We start from the raw sequence: 21,338 nt of genomic DNA, 5'->3' as shown, positions 1-21,338 counted from the left end.
CTCGCGATTACCGTAATACAGCGAGTGCCTCCGCACTAGGTGGGGTATCGTCGCCTTGCCCCTCTCTCTCTCTGCTTTCTGATAAGTACCTCAGAAGAGTCCTGCTGCTGGGTGGGCATCCGCCTTGGCCAGGCCAGCTGCCCCTGGGAAGCCCCCAGTCGTGGCATGAAGGCATAATCTCCTTGACTGTGGCCTCCCCTCCTCTTCCGAGGTAGATATTCAGGGGGAGGCTTATAGGCTACCCCTGAACGTGCAGGAATACTCAGAGGTAGGCTACCCCTGAAGGTGCGTGCAGGTCCCACAGAAACATCAGGAATGGCAGCCCTTTGTTGGGCCTCTCCTCCTCCTCCATGAATATGCCTAATCCCTTTTTAAAGCCATCAAAGCAGAGGGCCTCTGCAAAATCCTGAAAAGTCAGAGTACAGCCCCCTTGCAATATCATGGTTTGTTGCTCCTCCATAGTTACTTTTAAGGAGGCTCCATTTTTTGTGTGTTATATCTTGTAGGTTCTTTAGCATCTTATAATTTTCAGTTTTTAGCTTTTAAAATAACTTTTAATTTGAACCTAATAATGACTGTGGTTTTTAATCTGACAACTTTTTAAAAAACAACAATTAATTAATTTTATTACTTTTATTGTATCTTGTATCTATTGCCACTGTAGTGGCTGGGTTTAAATATTTTAAATAAATAATAATACTCTGAAGACAGGAATATATTTTAAGTCATTCTTCAATAAGTTTGGTATCCTAATTGCATCGCAAACATTATTTGAACCATATTCTGATTATGTTTTATAACTATGTAAAAATTAATATTTAATAACCATTAGGTTATTTGACTGCTGAATTGATTTAACTTTTATTTGTATGCTGCTGTTCTGAGCACAATCTGGTTTGTGAAAGTGGCATACAAGTATGAAATGAAATAATTGTATTATGGTATTATCATTCGCATTATATATATTTTAGTCTAGTGCAAAGGTCCCCTACTTTAGGTTCACAGATGTTGTTGAACTACAATGCCTGTCATCCCCATCCACAAAAAACCACTGTGGCTGGGGAAGATGTGAGTTGTAGTCTTGTGGTAGGAAACAATAATTGTCCCTTTTGCTAAGCAGGGTTCACTCCCTGGCAGCATCTCCAAGATCGGGCTGAGAGAGACTCCAGCCTGCAACCTTGGAGAAACTGCTGCCAGTCTGTGCAGACAATATTGAGCTAGAGAGACCAAAAGTCTGACTCAGTAAAAGGCCGCTTCCTGTGTTTCTAGTCCAGTGACATCTGGGGTACCTAAGGTTGTGAACCTGTCCTAGTTGAAGCCAGGCTTCAACTATCCCATGCCTCTTTCTATGGATATCTGTCATTATCCAACAACCAAAGCAAAGTGACTATGGCTCTTAGCCATGACCTCCATGTTCAGGGGCAGTCTACCTCTGAATACCAGGTGTTGGGGACAAAATCCCCACTTGATTATATTCTTCATTGTTTGGTAAATCGCTCTGAACAGTGGAAAAGTGGTATATACACAATCTAATAAATAGAGGAACATTAATAAGGAGATTACAAATTCATATCCCACTTGTGGGCTACCTGGAAATATCTCGTTGGCCAGGGTTAGGAAGAGGGTGCTGAAGTAGAAAGAACTTGATTCAGCAAGCAAATTCTTCATTTCCTGCTTATTAGACAAGTTTGGGGAATGACCGCTTATTTTGAATTTCTCCTTCCTATTTTCCCTGCCCTCTGTGCACCTTCTGCCCAGAGACAGAAGTTTGGTGTGGTCTACTAGTAGTACTACTGCTACTACTACTAATAATAATAATCATTAATAATACTTAATAATAATGCCACAGTATTTCCTTTTAGTTAGTCTGCAGCAGCAAAAACAACACAAAGTTTTGTGGCAACTTAAAAGGCTAACTAAAAGAATAGCAGAAGCTTTTCCTGGACGCCTGTCCACTTCATCTGATGCAGCAGGTGAAAGTTCACAAAAGTTCATTAAACAAATGTGTTTGCTGTAAAAAGCCACCAGCGCTTTCACCGTTTTTGGCACACGGAGCTCGTGTTTATGGAAACCACGTGTCTTCTCCGCTTGGACAAGAACTTTTTTTCTGGAGCTTCCGGTGCCTAGTGGGGGAAAGGGCCGTGTGTTCCGGACCATGATTCCCCTCTCCAGGCCCCTTTCCCCTTACTTCCTTTGAAATGGAAGTTGTTCTTCTTGATCCTCTGCTGTCCCCTTCCAAGAAATGAGCCAGGAGATGCAAAAGCTGAAAAGTGAACCAGCTGATGGGGAGGAGGAAGGAAAAGGAGATGTGTGTGCAGCCTTTCAACATGACTCCTGTTTTGAATGTGAGCAGCTGGGAGACAGCAAAAAGCAAGAAGGAGAGCAGGGTAAGGGCGAAGAGTCCTCCTGAAATCCATGCTGGTGGTGCTACATCAGTTCATGCAGTTAGCCTCCTAATCCTAACACGCTTTGAATTATCCTTTTGCACGCTCAGTCAGGAAAGGCTTACAAGGCAGATCTTTCCTAGTGTCCCAGTGCATGTGTGGGGACTATGGAGATTCTATTCTGTGCTCTCTAACGGCTGGTGACTGAGTGTTCCTGCCATTTAGGGTTGCCAAGGTTTTAACGAGACCCTGCTCTAGTGACTTTAACAGCCTTTTCATCTGCAGGTGCTAAGAAATGATCGTGCTTATTTCCAGGTTATGGCTTTTGTTTGATTAGTGGATTGTTTTATCCTGCCTTTCCGCTCAGAGTGCCCTAGGCAGCTTACAATTAGGATCAAAGTGGAATGAAAAGTTTGTTGTGGATTGCTGTAGCTCCAGGAGCACTTAGAGATGTAGAAGCAGACCAGGCTACTTTATCTTCTGGGCAGCTGGCAAGCCTGCCTCCAAATTGTATCTATTTAAAACAAAAATAGGCACAGTTTTAAAAGATGATAAAGATTAAGGCTAATGGCCTTAAGGAGGCTGTTTATACAATTACACAAGAAGGACTGGAAAGAGTGGGTTGTGTCGTCGTTTCTTCTCTGATCATACTAGAGCTCATTAGCAGCAGTTTCAGGAAGCAGAAGAGAAAGCACTTCTTCACACCACTCATAATTAACTTGTGGAATTTGCTTTCATAAGCTGCGATGGTGGCCACAGACATAGCTGGCTCTTTAATGGAAGTTAGGTTCCTTGACCAAGGGAGAAGCTGAAGTTCAGTGGCGGAGCACCTGCTTTGCACACAGAAGGTCCCGTGACTGAACCTGGCGTCTCCAAGCAGGGTTTGGAAAGGCTCTGTCTGAAACCCTGGAGAGCTCTGGCCAGTCAGCATAGCCAGGGGTTTCCCAGACCAGGGCCCCCAGATGTCTTTGGACTGTGAAGGGGGAGGATTTCCACAATGTGGATGGGGAGGATGAAAGCTGTAGTCCAACCACATCTGGGGGCCCAAGGTTGAGAACCCTGGCAGGAGGCAGGACAGGACAGCTATGAGAGCTAAATGGAACCCCCATGTTCAGAGGCAGTGTACCTCTGAATGCCCGTGGCAAGCTGCAGAGGAAAAGCGGACGAAAGGGGATGTCTTGCCGAACGGGTGCGGATCCTGGCTTGCCTTCCTAACATGGAAAAGGTTTGTGTTGGACCCCGCTCCGAGCCTGGCGCGCGCGCACAACTGCTTCCCTGGGTGCGAGAAGGAGTGCCTGCCTGCCTGCTTGCTTCCCCCCCCCCCTCCTCTTTGGGCTTTCGCGTTGCCAGAGCGCCGCCTGCACGGGCCCGTCGTCGCCTTTACCGCCAGGCAGGGGGCTTTCCCGTTCCAGAGAGCGTGAGCTCATCACGGGCAGCGGCCAATCAGGGCGCCGCAGCCGGCAGAGCAGGGGAATTCCGAGAACCTTCGGCCTCTTCCAAAGCGAGAAAGGATGAAAACAGTTTCTTAGACAAAGTTTGGGCCGGCCGAGCGGGGGGTGCGGGCCGGGGCCGGGTTGCGGCGAGGAGCCTCGGACCGGAGAGCGGGCGCGCGCGCGCACAGCCGCGGGAAGAGAGATGCTGGCACCCGCCGCGCGAGGTATGTATGGGGCAGGCAGCTGGAGGCGGGTCGAAAGAGGGAGGCAGCACAGCTGGCCTTCTTGGGGCAGATCGTGCTCCTCGCCCGGGGGGGCCCCAGCCCTGGAGTGGGTCCGTGGGGGGCTGACTGAGAGGGCGCAACAGGTGAGGCTTCGGACCCGGGGCTGGAATTGGGTTCAGGGAACCTGCCGCCGGTGCTTTGAGATCGGGCTGGGACGCATGGAGAGGAGCTGCTGAGGTCACCTGCTGATTGATGCTTGCAGATCAAGCTGTTCCTCAAGGCACAGGGACAGGCCAGGTTATTTTTCTGAGTCAGTTGGCAATCCTGTGCGTGTGTGTGCAACAGCGAGCGAGAGCGAGCGAGCTCTCCACTCTTCATCTGCTGTGTATTCGTGATGAGAGCAGGAAGCAGGGCAAAAGCAGCCCGACATTGAAACCATTCTCTTTCGAAAAATGTCCCTCTGTATGTTTGTGGCTCTCTGAATGGCCATTTGGTTTGAGAAGGTTTTAGTGATACAGCAGGCGTTCTCTGTGTGTGTTTTAAAAACAAAACAGGACATTTTCGTGGGTAATCCAGGCTTCCAAGCCATTGCTCACCTGGTCAGCTGTGGCGAGCAAGTCTTGTGTGCAGGTGACCCAAGTGGGGAAACCGGACAGGAATGGTTCTTTCTGTTTGATTATCTGCGGCCTGCGTAGGCAGAAGCAGTGTCTAGAACATTTCACGGTGGTCTATAAGGTTTTCTGGACTTCTTTGCACAGCTCCTAATGGTTGGATATATCGCTCGGAGTATGTGTAAGTTGCATCTAGGAAATTATAATTGAGTAGCCAAAAACCTCAGTTTGGACAGCCAGAGTGCTACAAGCATGCATTCGGGCGGGGATTCTCAAGCTTGGGTCCCCAAATGCTGTTGGACTACATTGTCCATTGTGGCAGGGGATGATGGGAATCATAGTCAGGTGCACTTAGGTAACGTTGGAGCTTGGACCTAAAGGCCTTTGGAGGCCCCCCTCCCTGCAGATTAAGCATCATCGTGCTCGGCCAGGCAACCATACCACTGGGACAGACTAAAGAGGATTTGGGAGCCCCCAGGGACTGTGGAGGCCCTGGACTTAGGCCCAGAAGTTCAGGGGTAAGAGCGCCTCTGATCATAGTCAAACAACATCTGGACACCCAAGTTTGAGAACCCCTGCATCGGGGATGTAAGGGGAGAGTGATTTTTCTGGCCTCACTGCATTGGGGTTCAGTGCTGAGCTGTCAACTGGCCAGAAAACAACAACCCTAGAGTGACCTGCTGTTGTGCCTTTAACAGCAGCCTGAGCTGCAGGGATGAACTGGTCAAGCTTTTTTGCTGCATGAAGATAAGCATTGTCAGCTGCCAGAGATTACAATTTGCAGACCATGTTGTTGCTCAAGGCAGAAGAGCAGGGTCTGACAACAAAGTTGGTAACCTCTGTTCAAGGGAACCGAGGGGATGTTCTTTAGGAACATAGGAAGCTGCCTTATTCCGAGTCAGACCAGTGTCTCTCTTCCCCCTGCCCCCCCCTTCACAATGCCTGGACCAATATGAACCAAATTGGGTACAGTTGTAGGGACACATAGGGGTGCCTCATTGGCGTAGTTTGTGATGATATCATCCACTCCGATTCAAGATGGCAGTTGCATAAACATTTGAGGCACAAGTGGGCTAACTTGTGAACTGCCCAACTGATTTGAACCCAATTTGCTCCAGGTATAGGGACGGCTCAGTGGCGTAGTAGTTTGTGCTGATGTCATCCACCCCAATTCAAGATGGCGGATGTGTGCACGTTTAAGGCTGAAATGGGATAACTTGTGAGGATGGTAATTATCAATTCAGATGATAGTGGAAGGGAAGTAGACCAATTAGTTCTTACCAGAACAACTTGTTTTTCCTTGTGGGAATGGGCTTGGGGCCTGGTCTGGGCCGTAGATGTAAATGTACCCATTCCCATCATCCACCTTGCTTGGGCCCTGCCAGCCTGATCTGGAGAATTCAGCTTGGTTGGGTTTGGGAAATCTAGTTTTGGAGGCTGAATTGGGATGTCTTTTGGAGTCTGGATGATAGAAAGGGCTGCTTGCTAACATCTTGTATTTGCCTCTTCACAGGAAGTGCTCTTTCGTCTTCCTGCTTGACCATGATGCAGTCGGCCACAGAGACTTCTGGTGAGCACCAATGGCATCCAGTTCACACATCCTCCTCCAAGCTCGTTTTCCCCTGCATGTTCTTATGAACAGTGACTTCATTTGAACAAGCCTAGAGCTTTACTCTGTTTCTGTTAACAACTGTGGAGGAATGAGACCTAGACCTTTTGGGTTTCTGTAAATAAAACCCTGTATTGTATAGTGTATTAATATTCCCAGACCTCTTCTTGTAAACAAGCTCTGATAAATGAATTGTATTATATTTCTAAAAACCTCTGCATTATTGTAAATAGGATTTCTGTGCTTGCAAATCCCTATGCATGGAGAAGGTGCAGGGTCAAAGGTTCCCACTTGGTTTTTTCTGTAGTTTGACAGTTGACTTTAGGAGGGAAAATAGATTTTTTTTTAAAGGAGGGAATTTTTGTTTGTTCTGATTGGCTGGGCTGAGAAAGTGTTGGGGCAAAAAATGTATATATATTTATATATGGAGAGAGTTCTGGAGAGAGTCAGTCAAGTCAAGTCTGCTGGAGAGTGAGCGAGAGCTGAAGGTTGTAGAAGAAGGAAGAGAGTCTGGAAGAGTGAGCAGCCAGCAAGAAGAGAAGCCTCGCTGAAATTACTGGAAGAGCCAGGCTGGATTGAGCCCCAGACATGTGCTGTAATTAGAACAAGAGACTACCTAGCAAGCCAGAAGCTGAAAAGAAAGCAAAACAATCTGAGTAGGGACCAGTATAGGGTCAGGTAGTGATCGTGTTTCCCCAGCTTTTTATTTTCCCCCAAACTCCTCTGTAAATAACTGTTTTGAGTTTGTATTTTTTTGCTGTAAAAGTAATGTTTTAAAATTGAACTATTTTTTTCTAAACGAAAACTTCCTTGTTATATATATTTTTTTAAATTAGAAGCTTGTTGATCTGTCTCTACCCCATGCCTATAAGCCTTTCCACACTGAGGGTTTTTTTGGTGTTTGTTTGTTTTTGCAATTTTTGATAAAGGTGAAGGGCTGTTGTAGGGATCCAGCCATACCAAAAGTCAACTTGGTGGCAGCGGTGGAAAAGTTAGGAGGGATAGAGAGCTGTTCCTCCACACGTGATGGGATCTTTCCCCTGGGGTAGCGCAGCGGGGCGGTTCCTCCACATCAGCAAAAGAGAAGAGGAAAGTGACAAGGTAGAGCAGGGACTCTGGCTCTCTCCAGGCGCATCTCTTCAGTGCCAGCAGGACTGTTGCTTCCTTTTTAGGAAACAGCTTTGTATAAATACTGGGCAGTGGGATTCCTTCAGGAGGCATTGGGTGTTGCAAGGCGGAGAGGGAGCTCGGCTGTGGCCTTTCTGTGTGCAGGCATGTAGAATATGCTTGTCCCCGAATTAAAATGTTGGTTTTGCTTTCTTTTGCCTTTGCAGATGAACTAGGTAAGGAACTCTGGGGTTTGAGGATACAGCAAACCAGGTAAGGAGAAATTGACATTAGGGGAGGGGATTCTTGACATACACCTTGTGGGAATCCATCTTGAGTATGTTGTACATGTGCATACAGGTGAGTCTGTATGGACTGTAGTTTAGCTGACAGGTTCTGTTTTGGACTTGTGTGCTCCCTTCTCCTTCCCTTGGGCATTCAGATCCTCCCTCCTCCCGCAATGTCCTGGTTTTTGCAGACTGTAGATTGTCATTGCATCTAAATCAATTAAATGTTGGGTTGTCCTCTAGGAATCGGGTCTCCTGCCATAAGAAGAGGAGTCTAAGGACACAGTGGAGGGGAAGGAAACCATCCTTTGCAGGTTCTATAGCTAGAAAGAGTCCAAGAAGGCCCTGACCTGCCAGTGTCTCTCTTAGGAAAGCAATGACTCCCCTGTCCTGTCCCCCCCTCCAGCTCTGAGGACTCTTCCCCAGAACCCTTGGCAATGCTGTCACATAGAAACATAGGTAACTGCCTTATACTGAGTCAGAACCTTGGTCCAACTAGCTCAGTATTGTTTACACTGACTGGCAGCAGCTTTCTCCAAGGCTTCAGGCAGGGATCTTTCCCAACCCTGCTGGGAAAATGCTGTCAGGGATTGAGCCTGGAATCTTCTGGGTGCAACACAGATGCTCTACTACTGCGCTACAGCCCCATCCCCAGGTAGGGTACTACTCTGCCAGCACACCCCCTCCAAGGTACTTATTGGCTACTAGTTGGAGGGCTATAGGCCACCTCCAGCCTTAAAGGCAGGATGCCTCTGAGTACCAGTTGCAGGAGAGTAACAGCAGGAGAGAGGGCATGCCCTCAACTCCAGCCTGTGGCTTCCAGCGGCATCTGGTGGGCCACTGTGCGAAACAGGATGCTGGACTAGAGGGGCCTCCTTGGGCCTGATCCAGCAGGGCTGTCCTTATGTTCTTCTGTTCAGGGTAGCAAGAGATTCCTCAGCTCTGCAGGAGTTCAGCATCTGAGAAATAGGGCACAGCTCCATTAAACACCCACAGCTTTCTCAGAGGGGTAGAGCTGGAAACAATGACCAGATATTTAAGCCTTCATTTGGTGCCAGATCACTGCTGGAGCAACATCCTAGCTTGCTGTTCTTGCATGTCCCCTGCCCATTTTCATAGTGACCTGTCCATGGTCCTGCTGCCCTGCTCCTGCTGGACTCCTGCTGAGTTTCACCAGTCCCTGTTCCCGCCCCTAGCCTGGAACTGGAAAGGAAACCAGAACTGGAAACTGCAGTTTGAACTGGGTTCCAGTTTCTGATTTGGAAGCAAGCGGGTTTGTGCGGTCCAGGACATAAGGGAGAGAATCGGTGGCATAAGGAAAGGAGGGAACAGATGAATACAAAGCCTGTTTATGAAGGCTGAGTAAACCCCAAAGTAGAGGATGTGTTTATATGGTAATTAGGGAAATCTTAGGTGAATCACTGGCTAACAGTTTTCATTGATTAAATCTGCATAAGCTTGCATAGAACTAAAATAACTGGTTTGAAGAAACGCTGGCTGGCTGATTTCCACCCCAGCCCGCGTTTCATGAAACATTGGCTGTGGAGAAGAGGGGCATGCTTCACGCTCCCAGTAGGTGAGCGCTTTGTTTGCCGGCTGGCTGCAGGAAGGGGCAAGGTGGTGCCCTGGCCGAGGGCAAGGGGGTGCCTTTGCGGGGCCCCCAGACCCTCGCAGCCGAGGGACAGTTGTTCCCCCTTGCCCAATTGTCCCCACGCCCATGAGGAAAAGGCTGTTCTTTGAGATGTCTGGGCTACTGAGAGTGAACACCTCAAACGGTGCTTGGAAGCAAACTGATAATGGAACCGACCCCAGAAGCTGACCTGCTCCTGATCTCTCGCCGCCTGTCTTTCATCCTGCCTTCCAGATATCATTGATGAGCTAATCAAGGAAGACGGCTTTGAGCTGGACCCTATGGCCCATCCGTCCAGGGTCTCGTGTAACAGGCCACTCAGACTGATCTCCAGATGCTCCAGCGTAGCATCGCCTCCCGGGATGCAGAGACCCGCTGAGCCGGCAGGAATGAACCTGATGACTTTGGGGTTAGAGCTGGACCCCTTGAGGCTTTCCTGCCACCCAGGCCCCTGCACCCTGCAAGAGTCGTCTGCATCCCAGCTCTCTCATAACCTGGATAACTTGACACTACAGCCCCAGCTGGTTGCAAGAGGCACGTCTCTCCCTTTGCTACCCAAATGCTCGGAAGCGTCTTGGCCCCGTTCTGCCTCTTCCCTGCATCCTACTATGCCCCCCGAGCAACTGAATGACATCAGTCGGGAGCCACCCAAGCTAGTGATCACGGAGCAGCCCAAGCAGAGAGGGATGCGTTTCCGTTACCAGTGTGAAGGCAGGTCGGCTGGAAGTATCCTGGGCGAAGGTAGCACAGACACCAACAAAACTCTGCCAACCATTGAGGTGAGTGGGAGGGTGGGTCAAAGAGGAGCTCCACCCACAGCCAGGAAGGAGGGGCTTAGAATGGGGAAGCAATAATTATGCATCAGTATTGGTAAAGAAAGCTAGAATACAGTTGCACCATAATAGGCTTAATGTGCCCCTCTTTCCTGCCTGTTAGTTGCTCTCTGTAGCCATTGGCTGGGCTGCTGTGATGTCATTGAATGTTCATGAACGTCCTAAATGCCCAGTGAGAATGATCAACAGAATGATGTTGACATGTCATGCAGGCTTTGTGAGGAAAGTCAAGGATTAGTGTGACTGAGAAAATGAGCTTGCAGGCTGAGGGGTAGGAAATCCTCTCTCTTCCTTTTGCATACATGCATGGAATCTGAGAGGGTTGAAGGAAGCAGGGTTATGAGAGGGTGAGGCTGGCAGATGTGGCATTGTGAGAACAGGCCCTAGAGACAGGAGGGATTCTGTGCTCTTGGTAGATAGAGACTGGATAAGCAACTGGATTCTGGAGGAATGGAAATTGGGAAGCTGCCATATACTGAGTCAGACCATTGGTCCATCTAGCTCAGCATTGTCTTCACAGACTGGCAGCGGCTCCTCCAAGGTTGCAGGCAGGACTCTCTCTCAGCCCTATCTTCGAGATGCCGCTAGGGAGGGAACTTGGAACTTTCTGCTCTTTCCAGAGTGGCTCCATCCCCTAAGGGGAATATCTTGCAGTGCTCACACTTCCAAGTTCCTATGTAACTGGCAAGATCATGTCTGTTACTCTTTGGATGCATGTCTCTAGCCGGTAATGGTTAAGTCTTGCCAGCTGGGATTAGCTGCTGAAATTAATTGTTTTAAGAGTTTATGGACCCATTCTTATTTTATGTAAAGTCACTCAATTGGCATGCTTTCTTCTTCTACGACGACTACTATGACTATTACTGCTATGGCAGATATTTATATACTGCTCTTCAACAAAATTCTCAAAGCAGTTTACATAAAAAATAAATAATACATCAAGAAGATGGTCCCCTGTCCCCAAAGGGCTCCCAGTCTAAACTTCTGACTTCTTCTGAAGTCAGCCTCCACCTTGACTTCTGAAACTTCACCAAGCAGTCCCAGTGCGTGTCTGGAGCCATGAGGTCCAGAAACCTGGACCTTAAAACAAGAAAAGGTTGTGTGAGACAATTGCACGTGATATACGGAGGCCCTGCCTTTAGGAAGGCCCAGTGTAGCAGCTCCCCGGATGCCTGCCTTGAGTGCTACGACGACTGGAGGCATGCCTTGTGTTCGCCTTTGTTCCTCCAGCTGCAGAACTGTGGCGGGATCCCGGAAGTGAAAGTGACGGCTTGCTTGGTGTGGAAGGACTGGCCTCACCGAATTCATCCCCACAGCCTGGTCGGCAAAGACTGCAGCAACGGGCTCTGTGAGGTGATACTGAAGCCCCGGGTGAACCCCAAGCACAGGTACTGCTTTGCATTGCTCGATGCCTTGCGGAGAGATGGTGGCTGTGTCCCCTTGCTTGTCTCTGTGCTGCAGATGTAATTGTTCACAAAGTACAAAGGAGTTGTAATGATGGGACAGCCGGCGAAACTGCTGCTGCTCTCTGTCCCAGATGTGGGCCTTGGGAGGGGTGATGGTGAAGAGATGGCACCGTTCAAGAGGAGAGCTGGTCTGGTGGTAGCTAAGCAGGGTCCACCCTGATAGCAGATGAATGGGAGACGTGATGTGTGAGCACTGTGAGAGATTCCCCTCTGGGGATGGAGCTGCTCTGGGAAGAGCAGAAGGTTCCAAGTTCCCTCAGCATCTCCGAGATAGGTCTGAGAGAGATTCCTGCCTGCAACCTTGGAGAAGCCGCTGCCAGTCTGTGAAGACAAAACTAGGCTAGATATACCAGTGTCCTGACTCGGTATATGGCAGCTTCCTATGTTCTAGCTTTCTGCCTGTGGAGATGGGACAGGAGGCCCTCTCTCTTCACGTGGGTTCCGTTCTTGCTTGAAACTGTGAGTATGGAAACCATGAATAGAGAAACCTTACCCCATGGGAATCCAGGGGTTAAGTTCCTTAAGTTTTTTTTAAAAGGCCAAAAAAGCAGAAATAAGAGGAATAAAGCACAGTACTTTGCTCTCCAGCAAGGCTCCCCAAATCCTCCGAATTTTTGTGAATATTTTGGGATTTTTTTGTTTTTTAAATTTTTTTTGGAAAAAAGAGCCACAGAATGGCTCCATATTGCAAAATGGCAGCCGAAAATGACGTTGGAAGTCATTTCTGGCCACTCAGGAACTGTGAATTGGCGGATTTCGCTGCTGTCTCATGGTAGGGCATTTGGACTAGCAAAGCATCTGATGCCCAGAACAAATATGTTTATTCCTGTAGTCACTCTTTGGGTCCCTGAACCCCCAACCCGCTTCTGATTCTTTGATAGCTTTAACAACCTTGGGATCCAGTGTGTGAAGAAAAAGGACATAGAAGACTCCATAGAGAAAAAACTGCAGCTTGGAATTGATCCTTTTAAAGGTGAGAAGGGCGTTTAAGAAGCCCATGTGGCCTTGAGAAGCCAAGTTGGTGTGTGTGTGTGTGTGTGTGTGTGTGTGTGTGTGTGTGTGTGTGTGTGTGTGTGTGTGGAGTTCTCCAGTTTTTGTTTTGACACTTCTATCCTGCTCTTCCTCCAAGGAGCCCAGAGCAGTATACATGGTTATGTTTATCCTCACAACAACCCTTGTGAGGTGAGCTAGGCTAAGAGATAAATGACCGGCCAAGAGTCATCCAGTGAGTTTCATGGCTGAACGGAGATTTGAACTTGGGTTTCCCCAGTCTTAAGTCCGATGCTCTCACCATTACACCACACTGGCTACAGGACAAGAGCTGTGCCCTAGGGGCAGAGACACTGTTTCCTGTAAGGCATGCACACGTGTGCACGCTCACAAGTTTTCTGATGTCAGCTCAGTTAATTTTAGATCCTGCTCAGGTTGAATCAGGAAGGCCCTGCTTTGAATGAATGTGCGCACACAGTGCCTTGATACTGCTGCCCAGAACAAAACTCATTCTGCACAACGATGAAAAAAATTAGGGACCACTGGGCAGAGAGAGATCCTAGAGATCTACCACTAGATTCTGATCTGCCTGCCTGCCTACCTTTTGCCCGTCTTTGGGCTATGAAACGTATACATGGCTTTTCCCTGCTTAGGATTGTGGTCTCTGTCATGATATTTAAGAGATAAGAGATTTTAAGTTATTGGACTTGGTGGTGAGTATTAGAGATCTATAGAAGTATGGAAAGAGCAGAGAGAGAGAAACCTTTCTTCCTCTCTCACAACACTAGAACCAGGGATCATCCCATGAAACTGAAGGCCAGGAAACTTAGGACCAACCAAAGGAAGTACTTTTTCACACAGCACATAATTAATCTATGGAATTCTCTGCCACAGGATGCAGTGATGGCCACCAGCTTGGATGGCTTTAAAAGGGGCTTAGACAAATCCCCGGAGGTCTAGGGTGCTAGTCTGGATGGCCATAGGCTGCCTCCAGCCTCAGAGGCAGGATGCTTCCAAATACCTGTTGCAGGGGAGCAATGGCAGGAGAGGGGGTACGCCTTCATTTTCTGTTCGTGGGCTTCCTGGAGGCATCTGGTGGGCCCCTGTGGGAAACCAGGTGCTGGAGTAGATAGGCCTTGGGCCTGGTCTAGCAGGGATGTTCTTACATTCTCAGTTGTATTCTGCAGGCCTAAGTTTCCTATGGTGGCATAAGGCAGGATCCTTGAACTGGGGTCCAGTGTTCCTTCCAACAGGGGTTCCCAGATGTTGTTGACTACAGCTCCCAGAATCCCCAGCTGCAATGGATTTTGCTTGGGGATCCTGGGAGTTGTAGTTGACAACATCTGGGAATCCCTCTTAGAGGGGACACTAAGCACCTGGTTTCCCACAGGTCCCCAGATATTCTTCGACTATGACTCCCATCACTCTCAGCCACTATAACCTTTAGCCATGGTGGCCGGGGATGATGGAAGTTGTAGTCCAGCAACATCTGGGGGACCCAAGTTCAAGAACCCCAGGCACAGGGAGTATGTATCTGATACATTGGTTGGTTTGTAAATTCCCCCTTTCTCTCTTGCTTGTGCAGCTGGCTCATTAAAAAACCACCAGGAGGTGGACATGAACGTGGTCAGGATCTGCTTTCAGGCCTCCTACCAGAACCGCACAGGGGAGACGCAGCATCTCAGCCCCATCCTCTCGGAGCCCATCTATGACAAGAGTAGGTGACGGGGGTCAGGCGAGGGGCTGTTTCTGACAGCGGCCTCTAAGGAAAGCCATCTAGGAGATCAAGGAGGGGAAAGGGGAAAGCCCTGGGAAGGCTCAAGGCAGGGGTGCTGGGAACTGGGATAAAAGCTGTGTTCCTTGAGGGTGAGGACCCATCTACCCCAGAAAATAAGGCCAGTGTTCTTTTCTGCGTTGGCTGTTTTCAAACATATTTATTTAAATAAATATTTTTTTAGAAAAGGGAAATAAGGCCAGAATGTGGCGTAGGCAGGTTAGGAGTACTTGGCTATGGTTGCTCATTGGTGAGTGGGAGACAAACTGCACATACTCAAAGACCTTTTTCCACTTTGCAGTTAGTTTGCTTTCCCCAAAAATATACCCCGATAGAACAACAGGTTTCCAGGGTAAGCCCTGGGCAGCCTGAGCACCATTCAAATGCTGGGGCATTGTGGTGTGTGAGTGTGAATGTCATTTGCACCTTGCCTTAAAAAACAAAAAACAAAAAAAAAAAACCAGGATGGCTAGCAATATAACAAAATCATACACAAACTAAACTGGATGAGGTAATAATAAATAAATCAACTTTATTTGTTCACTGCCTCATAACAAATTGTTCTCGGGGCAGTTCACAACCCAACAACAGAAACATCCAATTGCAACACGTAAGACAAAACAAACAAATTACAATAGAAAATACAAAATATAGTACAAAAGTTTTTAAGATCTTGAAACAGGGCATCAGACAAAATACATGTTTACAAAGAGAGCCCAGAGTCAACCAGCCCATTGGGAGAACGGAAGAAACAGCCTACAAGCCAAATGCCTATTTAGAAAGAAACATTTTCCACGCTGGAAGGGAAGGCAAGCGGTGAAGTGGCAAAGCGGGTCTCTCTAGGAAGGAAGTTGCACAGCTGGGGTGCAGCCCCAAAGAAGGCTCTCTCTTGTATCCCAGCCACCCAAGTTTCAGCTACTGGTGGGATGCTGAGGAGACCCTCCATAGAAGACCTTAATAACCAGGCAGGCTCACATGGGAAGTAATGGAGGATGCTTGGAATTCCCCTGTGTGCCCCCACTGAGCTAGGGTTCTCAGGCCACCGCAGGAGGTGGAGGAAGCCATGTGAGTTTCAGTCTGTAGTGTAGATGTACCATAAGCACAGTTGAGGTTTCCCCTGGAGAAGGTCCCTTGTGCGAAGATGGAGACAGGTGTGGTTAAACAAGAGGGCCAGATCCTCACGCTGGTGGGCCTTGTTGCACACAGAGTCCACAAACACGTCGGAGCTGAAAATCTACCGGATGAATAAGGAGTATGGGAGCTGCGCAGGGGGAGAGGAGCTCTACTTGCTGTGTGACAAAGTCCAGAAAGGTAAGTGGCGAGGACTCCAGGATCTTTATAGGGGCCTGATCCTAGATTGTGCTTAATCATTTCTCTTCCCCTAGCCAGGTCCCAAAATTGAAACGTTGGGACTTGCCTGATAAGTTCATTCTCTGCAGTGGCACAGACAGAGTGTGTCCATGAAAGGCCTGCTGCTCCTCCTTGCTCCCCAAATAGGGCCAATCAGCTTTCAATGCCCTGGCGTAGAGGGAGGAGCTTATCCATGCCCCCAGTTCCGGCCCTGCCTTGCTCTGAAGAGCAGACTTGTAATTGAGCTCCTTTGGAGCTTTACTCTTCCTTCCTTCCTTCCTTCCTTTTGTTTGTCTGCAAGAAGAGAAGAAAAAGACCTTCCTGCCTTCTCCTGCAGCAGTCCTCTGCTGCAATGTTGGCTGCAACAGAGGAGGGCCCAGAAATGGGCAAATTGGGATTCGAACTCGGGTCTTCCCGATCCTAGTCCAACACTCTAACCAGTACGCTGTGCTGGCTGCCATTGCACTTCCTGAGCCCTGGAGTTTTACTTGCAGGCTCAGCGCAGGCGGAAGGACTTGGAGCCGCCTCGGCTTCGCTTCCGCGCCCCGTCTTCACTTCCTGCTCCCTTGTTGTTCATGTAGAAGATATCTCCATCATCTTTCGGAAGGACACCTGGGAAGGCAAGGCAGACTTCTCCCAAGCGGACGTCCACCGCCAGATTGCCATTGTGTTCAAGACGCCGCCGTACCAGCACCTCGACATCCCACAGCCGGTGGAGGTGGAGGTGTATCTGCGGCGTTTGACGGACAGTGTCTCCAGCGACCCTTTCAACTTCACCTACTTGCCCAAGGACAATGGTAAGATCCTTTCCCCTCTCTTAAAGCAGGGCTGGCCAACTTCAGCCCTCCTACAGATGTTGGAGTACAGCTTCCATCATCCCTGACTATTGACCACTGTGGCTAGAGATGATGGGAATTGTAGTCCAGAAACAGTTGAAGTGCCAAGGTGTTGCGGCCCTGTCTTAAAGGGCTTGGCCAGCCTTAGGTCCCCAGACATTGCTGGACATGCTTGTTGGGCCTTTGACCATTGTGGTGGGGGATGATGGCAGTTGTAGTCCAGCAGCATCTGGGGACCCATAGTCAAGAACCCTTGTCTTAATGCAAGGGCCACATGAAAAGGCATGGTGGCCCCAGGTGTTGATGGCTCATAAACCACATGGAGGCCCTTGTGCACAGGATTCCTCTCTGCTGCTAATAAAAAACGTCTTCAGTACAATTGCTCCATCTATCCCCATCTTCTGTGTGTGGCAGGGAATCTGGGGCAGCATTCTTTTTACAGCGCTAAAGACAGACAGCAAGTGTGGCACTGGAGAGTGAGTTAAAAGGGGACAGAGACCACTTGGTCGTCTTTATAGATCCAGCCTCAAAGGTTCTTGAAAATGATTTTTTTAAAAATTAACTCCTTGAACATGAAAAGCAATTGTGTCTGCCTCGCCTCCGTAGGAAACAACTTTGTTTGAAGGGAGCCGTGATGTTCAAGGATGGGCTGGTGTTAAAATCAGGGGGCCTTTAGCTGCTCCCCTTTGGGAAGGACTCAGGCTTGAATTTTTCTCTGGGGTGCAGAGCTGGGGGAAATCTTGTGGCTTGTACCACGTAGCCTTTGCTAAAACTAAGCAGGCCTGCGTCCAGTCAGGGCCTAGATGAGAGACCAACTCCATGGAACCACCTCTTGCTTTTGGGAGGAAAGGTGGAATATATGTAAATACAACGAAAATAGTAGCACAGGTCCATCTTCCTGCAGATACATACCGGGTGAACAAAAAGAGGAAGCAAGGCATGCCTGATGTCCTGGAGGAGCTGTCTGGCCCAGGTTGGTATACTCAAGGAGGAAGGTGCTGCATTGTGGCTTGCACCAGTGGAAGCCGGTATCGGGGACTGGTTTCTGTGACCTTTGCGTTGTGGCCAGGTGAGTCGAGAGTTGATGTTCTCTTTTTTGCCTCTGCTTCATTTAGACCCTCATGGGATTGAAGCCAAGAGGAAGAGGAAGAAGCCAGGCTACATGGACCAATTCAACTTGATGCCATCAGCAGGTCAGTCAGGCTGGACTAGGCCAAAACCTGCTGAATTTTATGCGAAATCTTGTCCAGTGATGTAGATTCTCTCAGTGAGATAAGCCGATTTTGCCACGGAGAGAGTGCCCCCACAAGGGGGGGGGGGCAGAGGCACATTCTCTATAACCCTCCACATGAGCTACCACAAAGTAGTAGAACTACCACAAAGCCCTTGGTGCCTAGTTTGCTGGCACAGCCGCAGTGTAGGCCCCAACTATCGCTCATGTCCAGTATTCCCTCTAATTCTTTTAAACTGTGCTCAGAATGCATTTTGTTCTGGACGGCAGTATTGGAGCAGTCTATGTGCACATACATTCAGAACAGGGCCTTTCTGATTCAATCTGAGTGGGCTCTAAAATTAACTGAATGGACATCCAAAAAAACATGTGCACGCCTTAGAGGCAACACTGCTCATGGCCATCCCCCAAGGTTACAGGGAGGCGGGAGGGAATTTGGAACCTCCTGAACGCAAGCATGCAAATGCTCTTCCCAGAGCAGCCCCATCCACTCAGGGGAATACCTACAGTGCTCACACATGTACTCCCCCATTCAAATGCAAATCAGGGTGGACCTGCTTAGCAAAGGGGACAATTCATGCTTGCTCCCTCAAGACCAGCGCTCCTCTCGCTCGTCCATACGGGGAGTGAGTCGTGATTCCTTTGCTCTGGTTGCAGCTGGCTCCTTGACTCATCCCGAAGAGATGACTTTCCTGGCTCACCTGGAGCGCATCACGGTGCCAGAACCCTTTGAGGACTACAGCCTTCTTCAGGACTTGTCTTCCTACAGCGGCCCCAGCTTGAGCGATGTCCTGCTGCCGTCCTGCATGGACTTTCCAGATGCGGCCGAGCATGGGTTCCTGCTGGACAATTACTCCCTCCGCTCTGGTGCGTCGGCTTCCTTCTCGCTCTCTGCAGATTGTGACCCGGAGGGCACAGCCAGCCTGGTGGGAAGCAGCATGTTCCCTAGCCAGTTCAAGGAGGTGGAAGTCCGGGTGGAAATGGAAGCCAAGCTGCAGGCTGCGGAGGCCTCCAAAACCTTGTGAAGCATGGTGCCTCCACCGCGGCCTCATGGTGCGAGGCGTTGCTCTCCATTTTGACAGAAGCTTGTCTGTGGCAGCACACACACCTGGGCAAGAGTGATCAGGGAGGTGCTCGCTGCTGCCCTCCTGAAGGGAAAGCGGACTTTGATCTGGATCCTTGGGCGACTGCCCTCTGGGAAACAGACAAGACATGAACGGACGGAAAGGCTGCACACTCCGCTGAAGGGCGGGTGATGCACTGCCTCAGGATGGGTGAGGGGCACTCAGTTCCTAGTTCCTCTTTCCTTGGTTTCCCCCCATCTGTGAAATCAGGTCAGCGGGCAACCCGGCTTGTTTTTTTTTATAAAGGCTTGCTTTGGGGTGTGTGGGCAAAAATGTAGGACATATGAATGTACTCCTTGGGAGAAAGGAAGGGTTCTTTCCCTTTCCACACGTGAAGATCTCGGCACTGCTGATGCTGGATGCTTTGTATTTCACTCGCACAGCAGGCACCCTGCATCCTAACTGAGGCATGCAACAGTATATTCCATCCTATTTCATTTCCAATGAATATATGAAGTCATATGAAGCTGCCCTACACAGACTCAGACCATGGGTCAAGCAGAGTACTGGCTGCTTTGTCCAGCAGTTTACACTCGTGATCTTGTTCTTCTGAACCTGCTGGCTGGTACCTTTTGATCCGGAGAGCCAAGGTCTGAACTGCAGCACGCAAAGAACGCTCTTGTCTTCTAGCACCAAGTGGCGATCTTGTCATCAGACCTGTGTGTGAAGAAGGGTCCTCTCAGCTCTGAAAGTTTAGGCCCGTTTAAATACTTTGTATTACCTGGGGGCAACATAACCCAGAGGGCCTGGGGTGGTGGGTTATGCATACCCTCCCTGTGGGTGAGCTTTTGCAAATTTGGGGTATATCACTCCCTGCCTCTGCTCCTGCAAGTACTTTGTGAGAGTCTCCTTTCTGAACATATCCCTCTGTTGCTGTACCTGTCTGGGGCAGAAGCAGAGGTCAATTCCCAAAGGAAACTGCTGCTTGAAGGTTCAAAGGTTGTGGCACTTGGAGAAGTCTTTTGCACTATCTCACAAAAAGCACTTCAATTCTTCCCTAAGAAGAAATTTCAGGGCTTGGAGTGAAAGAGGGGGAAAAAAAAAAAGAAATTTCAAAAGCTCATGGCCAGATCACCTTATGCACCTGGAAGTTTTTCACACAGAAACTTTGCTTAGTCTTTTGTTTATAAAATCAAAAAAACCCCACACATGGCTTTTAGTTCGCATCTCCTCCAGAATGGAGGTGTGTATTTATATAGATGCCAAATTTACCCCAAAGTCCCTGCAACCTATCAGGGAGCTCTCACACACCATTCAGATTTTTAATGGCACATTAGAGTGTAGCTCAACTTCTGTCTGGGGTAAAATAAACCATTTTTTGGTATCGGTTTTGTGGGGCAAACTTTGAACTTGCAGTAAAGCCACAGGAAGGCCTGCTGTCTGGGAAAGCTCCAGCAAACAATTTGTCTTGGAGTGAGGCCAACACAGGATGGACCTTGTTTGCCCCTGTAACAAAAGACACCCCCATCATGCCTTCTCTGGGCTTTTGCCATTCACGTCTGTCCACTGCGACTGGCTTACTTTTAGCCCCATAATCTGTTCAGTGGTGGGACTTGGTCCTGGAAAAGTATGAAATGTTAATAAAGAAAGTGGTGCATCTTGAGTTTGTAGAGGGTTCATTTCCAGAGTGGCATAGTGGTTAGAGCATCAGGCTAGGAGTGGGGAGACCCAGGTTCCACCCTCCATTCAACCATCCTGTCACTTGCCACCTGAACCTTCAGCTGGAGATTGAACCGGGGACCTTCTGGGTGCAAAGATTGTGCTCTGCTACTGAGAGATGGTTGCTGGGAACCTGCCAGTTGCCTGAGTATCTCTGGACAAGATAGTTCACTCCACTGAGCTTTAGCTGTCCACCCCCAAATATGAAAAGAATGACATTTGCTTATGTTACCAATGTTGTAAATGTATAATGCAGAACATGTGGACTACTTTGTCCTTAAAATATTTTGTAACCCTGGCCATGCTGTTGTGAAGTTGTACTCCACTGGGGGACACCAGGAGTTGTGTGAAAGTACTCCCTGTTATCTGTCCTGATGCACCTAGCCAATCAACGTTATGGCGTAACCCCCAAGTTGGTGTTGATTGACTGATTAAGTGCTGTCAAGTTGGTGCCGACTCTTGGCAACCATATAGACAGATTCTCTCTCCAGGATGATCTGTCATCAACTTGGCCTTTGAGGTCTCTCAGTGGTACATTCATTGCTGTTGTGATCGAGTCCATCCACCTTGCTTCTGGTCGTCGTCTTCTCTTTCCTTCAACTTTCCGCAGCATTATGGACTTCTCAAGGGAGCAGGATCTTCGCATAATGTGTCCAAAGTATGATAGTTTGAGCCTGGTCATTTGTGCCTCGAGTGAAAATTCTGGATTGATTTGTTTGTTTTCCTGGCTGTCCATGGTATCCTCAAAAGTCTTCTCCAGCACCAAAGTTCAAAGGTGTCAATACTCTTT

The 21,338-nt window shown here is 48.8% G+C and overlaps 1 protein-coding gene across 9 annotated transcripts; it reads left to right on the top strand.

The window, feature by feature from the left end:
• The first annotated feature begins 27 nt into the window (after positions 1 to 27).
• On the top strand, positions 28 to 20,846 carry RELB (RELB proto-oncogene, NF-kB subunit). 9 transcript variants are annotated; one of them, XM_053267919.1, is made up of 12 exons: positions 28 to 211; positions 6,166 to 6,222; positions 7,596 to 7,641; positions 9,520 to 10,064; positions 11,349 to 11,506; positions 12,466 to 12,557; positions 14,160 to 14,291; positions 15,555 to 15,659; positions 16,280 to 16,495; positions 17,439 to 17,507; positions 17,650 to 17,727; positions 18,423 to 20,846. In XM_053267919.1, the coding sequence occupies exons 4-12, from the start codon at positions 9,567 to 9,569 to the stop codon at positions 18,788 to 18,790; spliced, it is 1,716 nt and encodes a 571-aa protein (XP_053123894.1). In that variant the 5' UTR covers positions 28 to 211; positions 6,166 to 6,222; positions 7,596 to 7,641; positions 9,520 to 9,566; the 3' UTR covers positions 18,791 to 20,846. The 9 variants fall into 9 exon arrangements, with proteins under 9 accessions (XP_053123894.1, XP_053123892.1, XP_053123898.1 ...); XM_053267917.1 differs by having other exon boundaries at positions 28 to 268; XM_053267923.1 differs by lacking the exon at positions 28 to 211 and adding an exon at positions 2,137 to 2,387 and having other exon boundaries at positions 7,596 to 7,604.
• Positions 20,847 to 21,338: the final 492 nt, after the last annotated feature.

The sequence above is a fragment of the Hemicordylus capensis genome, chromosome 7 (assembly GCF_027244095.1).
Source record: "Hemicordylus capensis ecotype Gifberg chromosome 7, rHemCap1.1.pri, whole genome shotgun sequence".
NCBI lineage: Eukaryota > Metazoa > Chordata > Lepidosauria > Squamata > Cordylidae > Hemicordylus > Hemicordylus capensis.
Note: the sequence above shows the minus strand (reverse complement) of the source record. Positions and strands in the feature narration are given on the sequence as shown.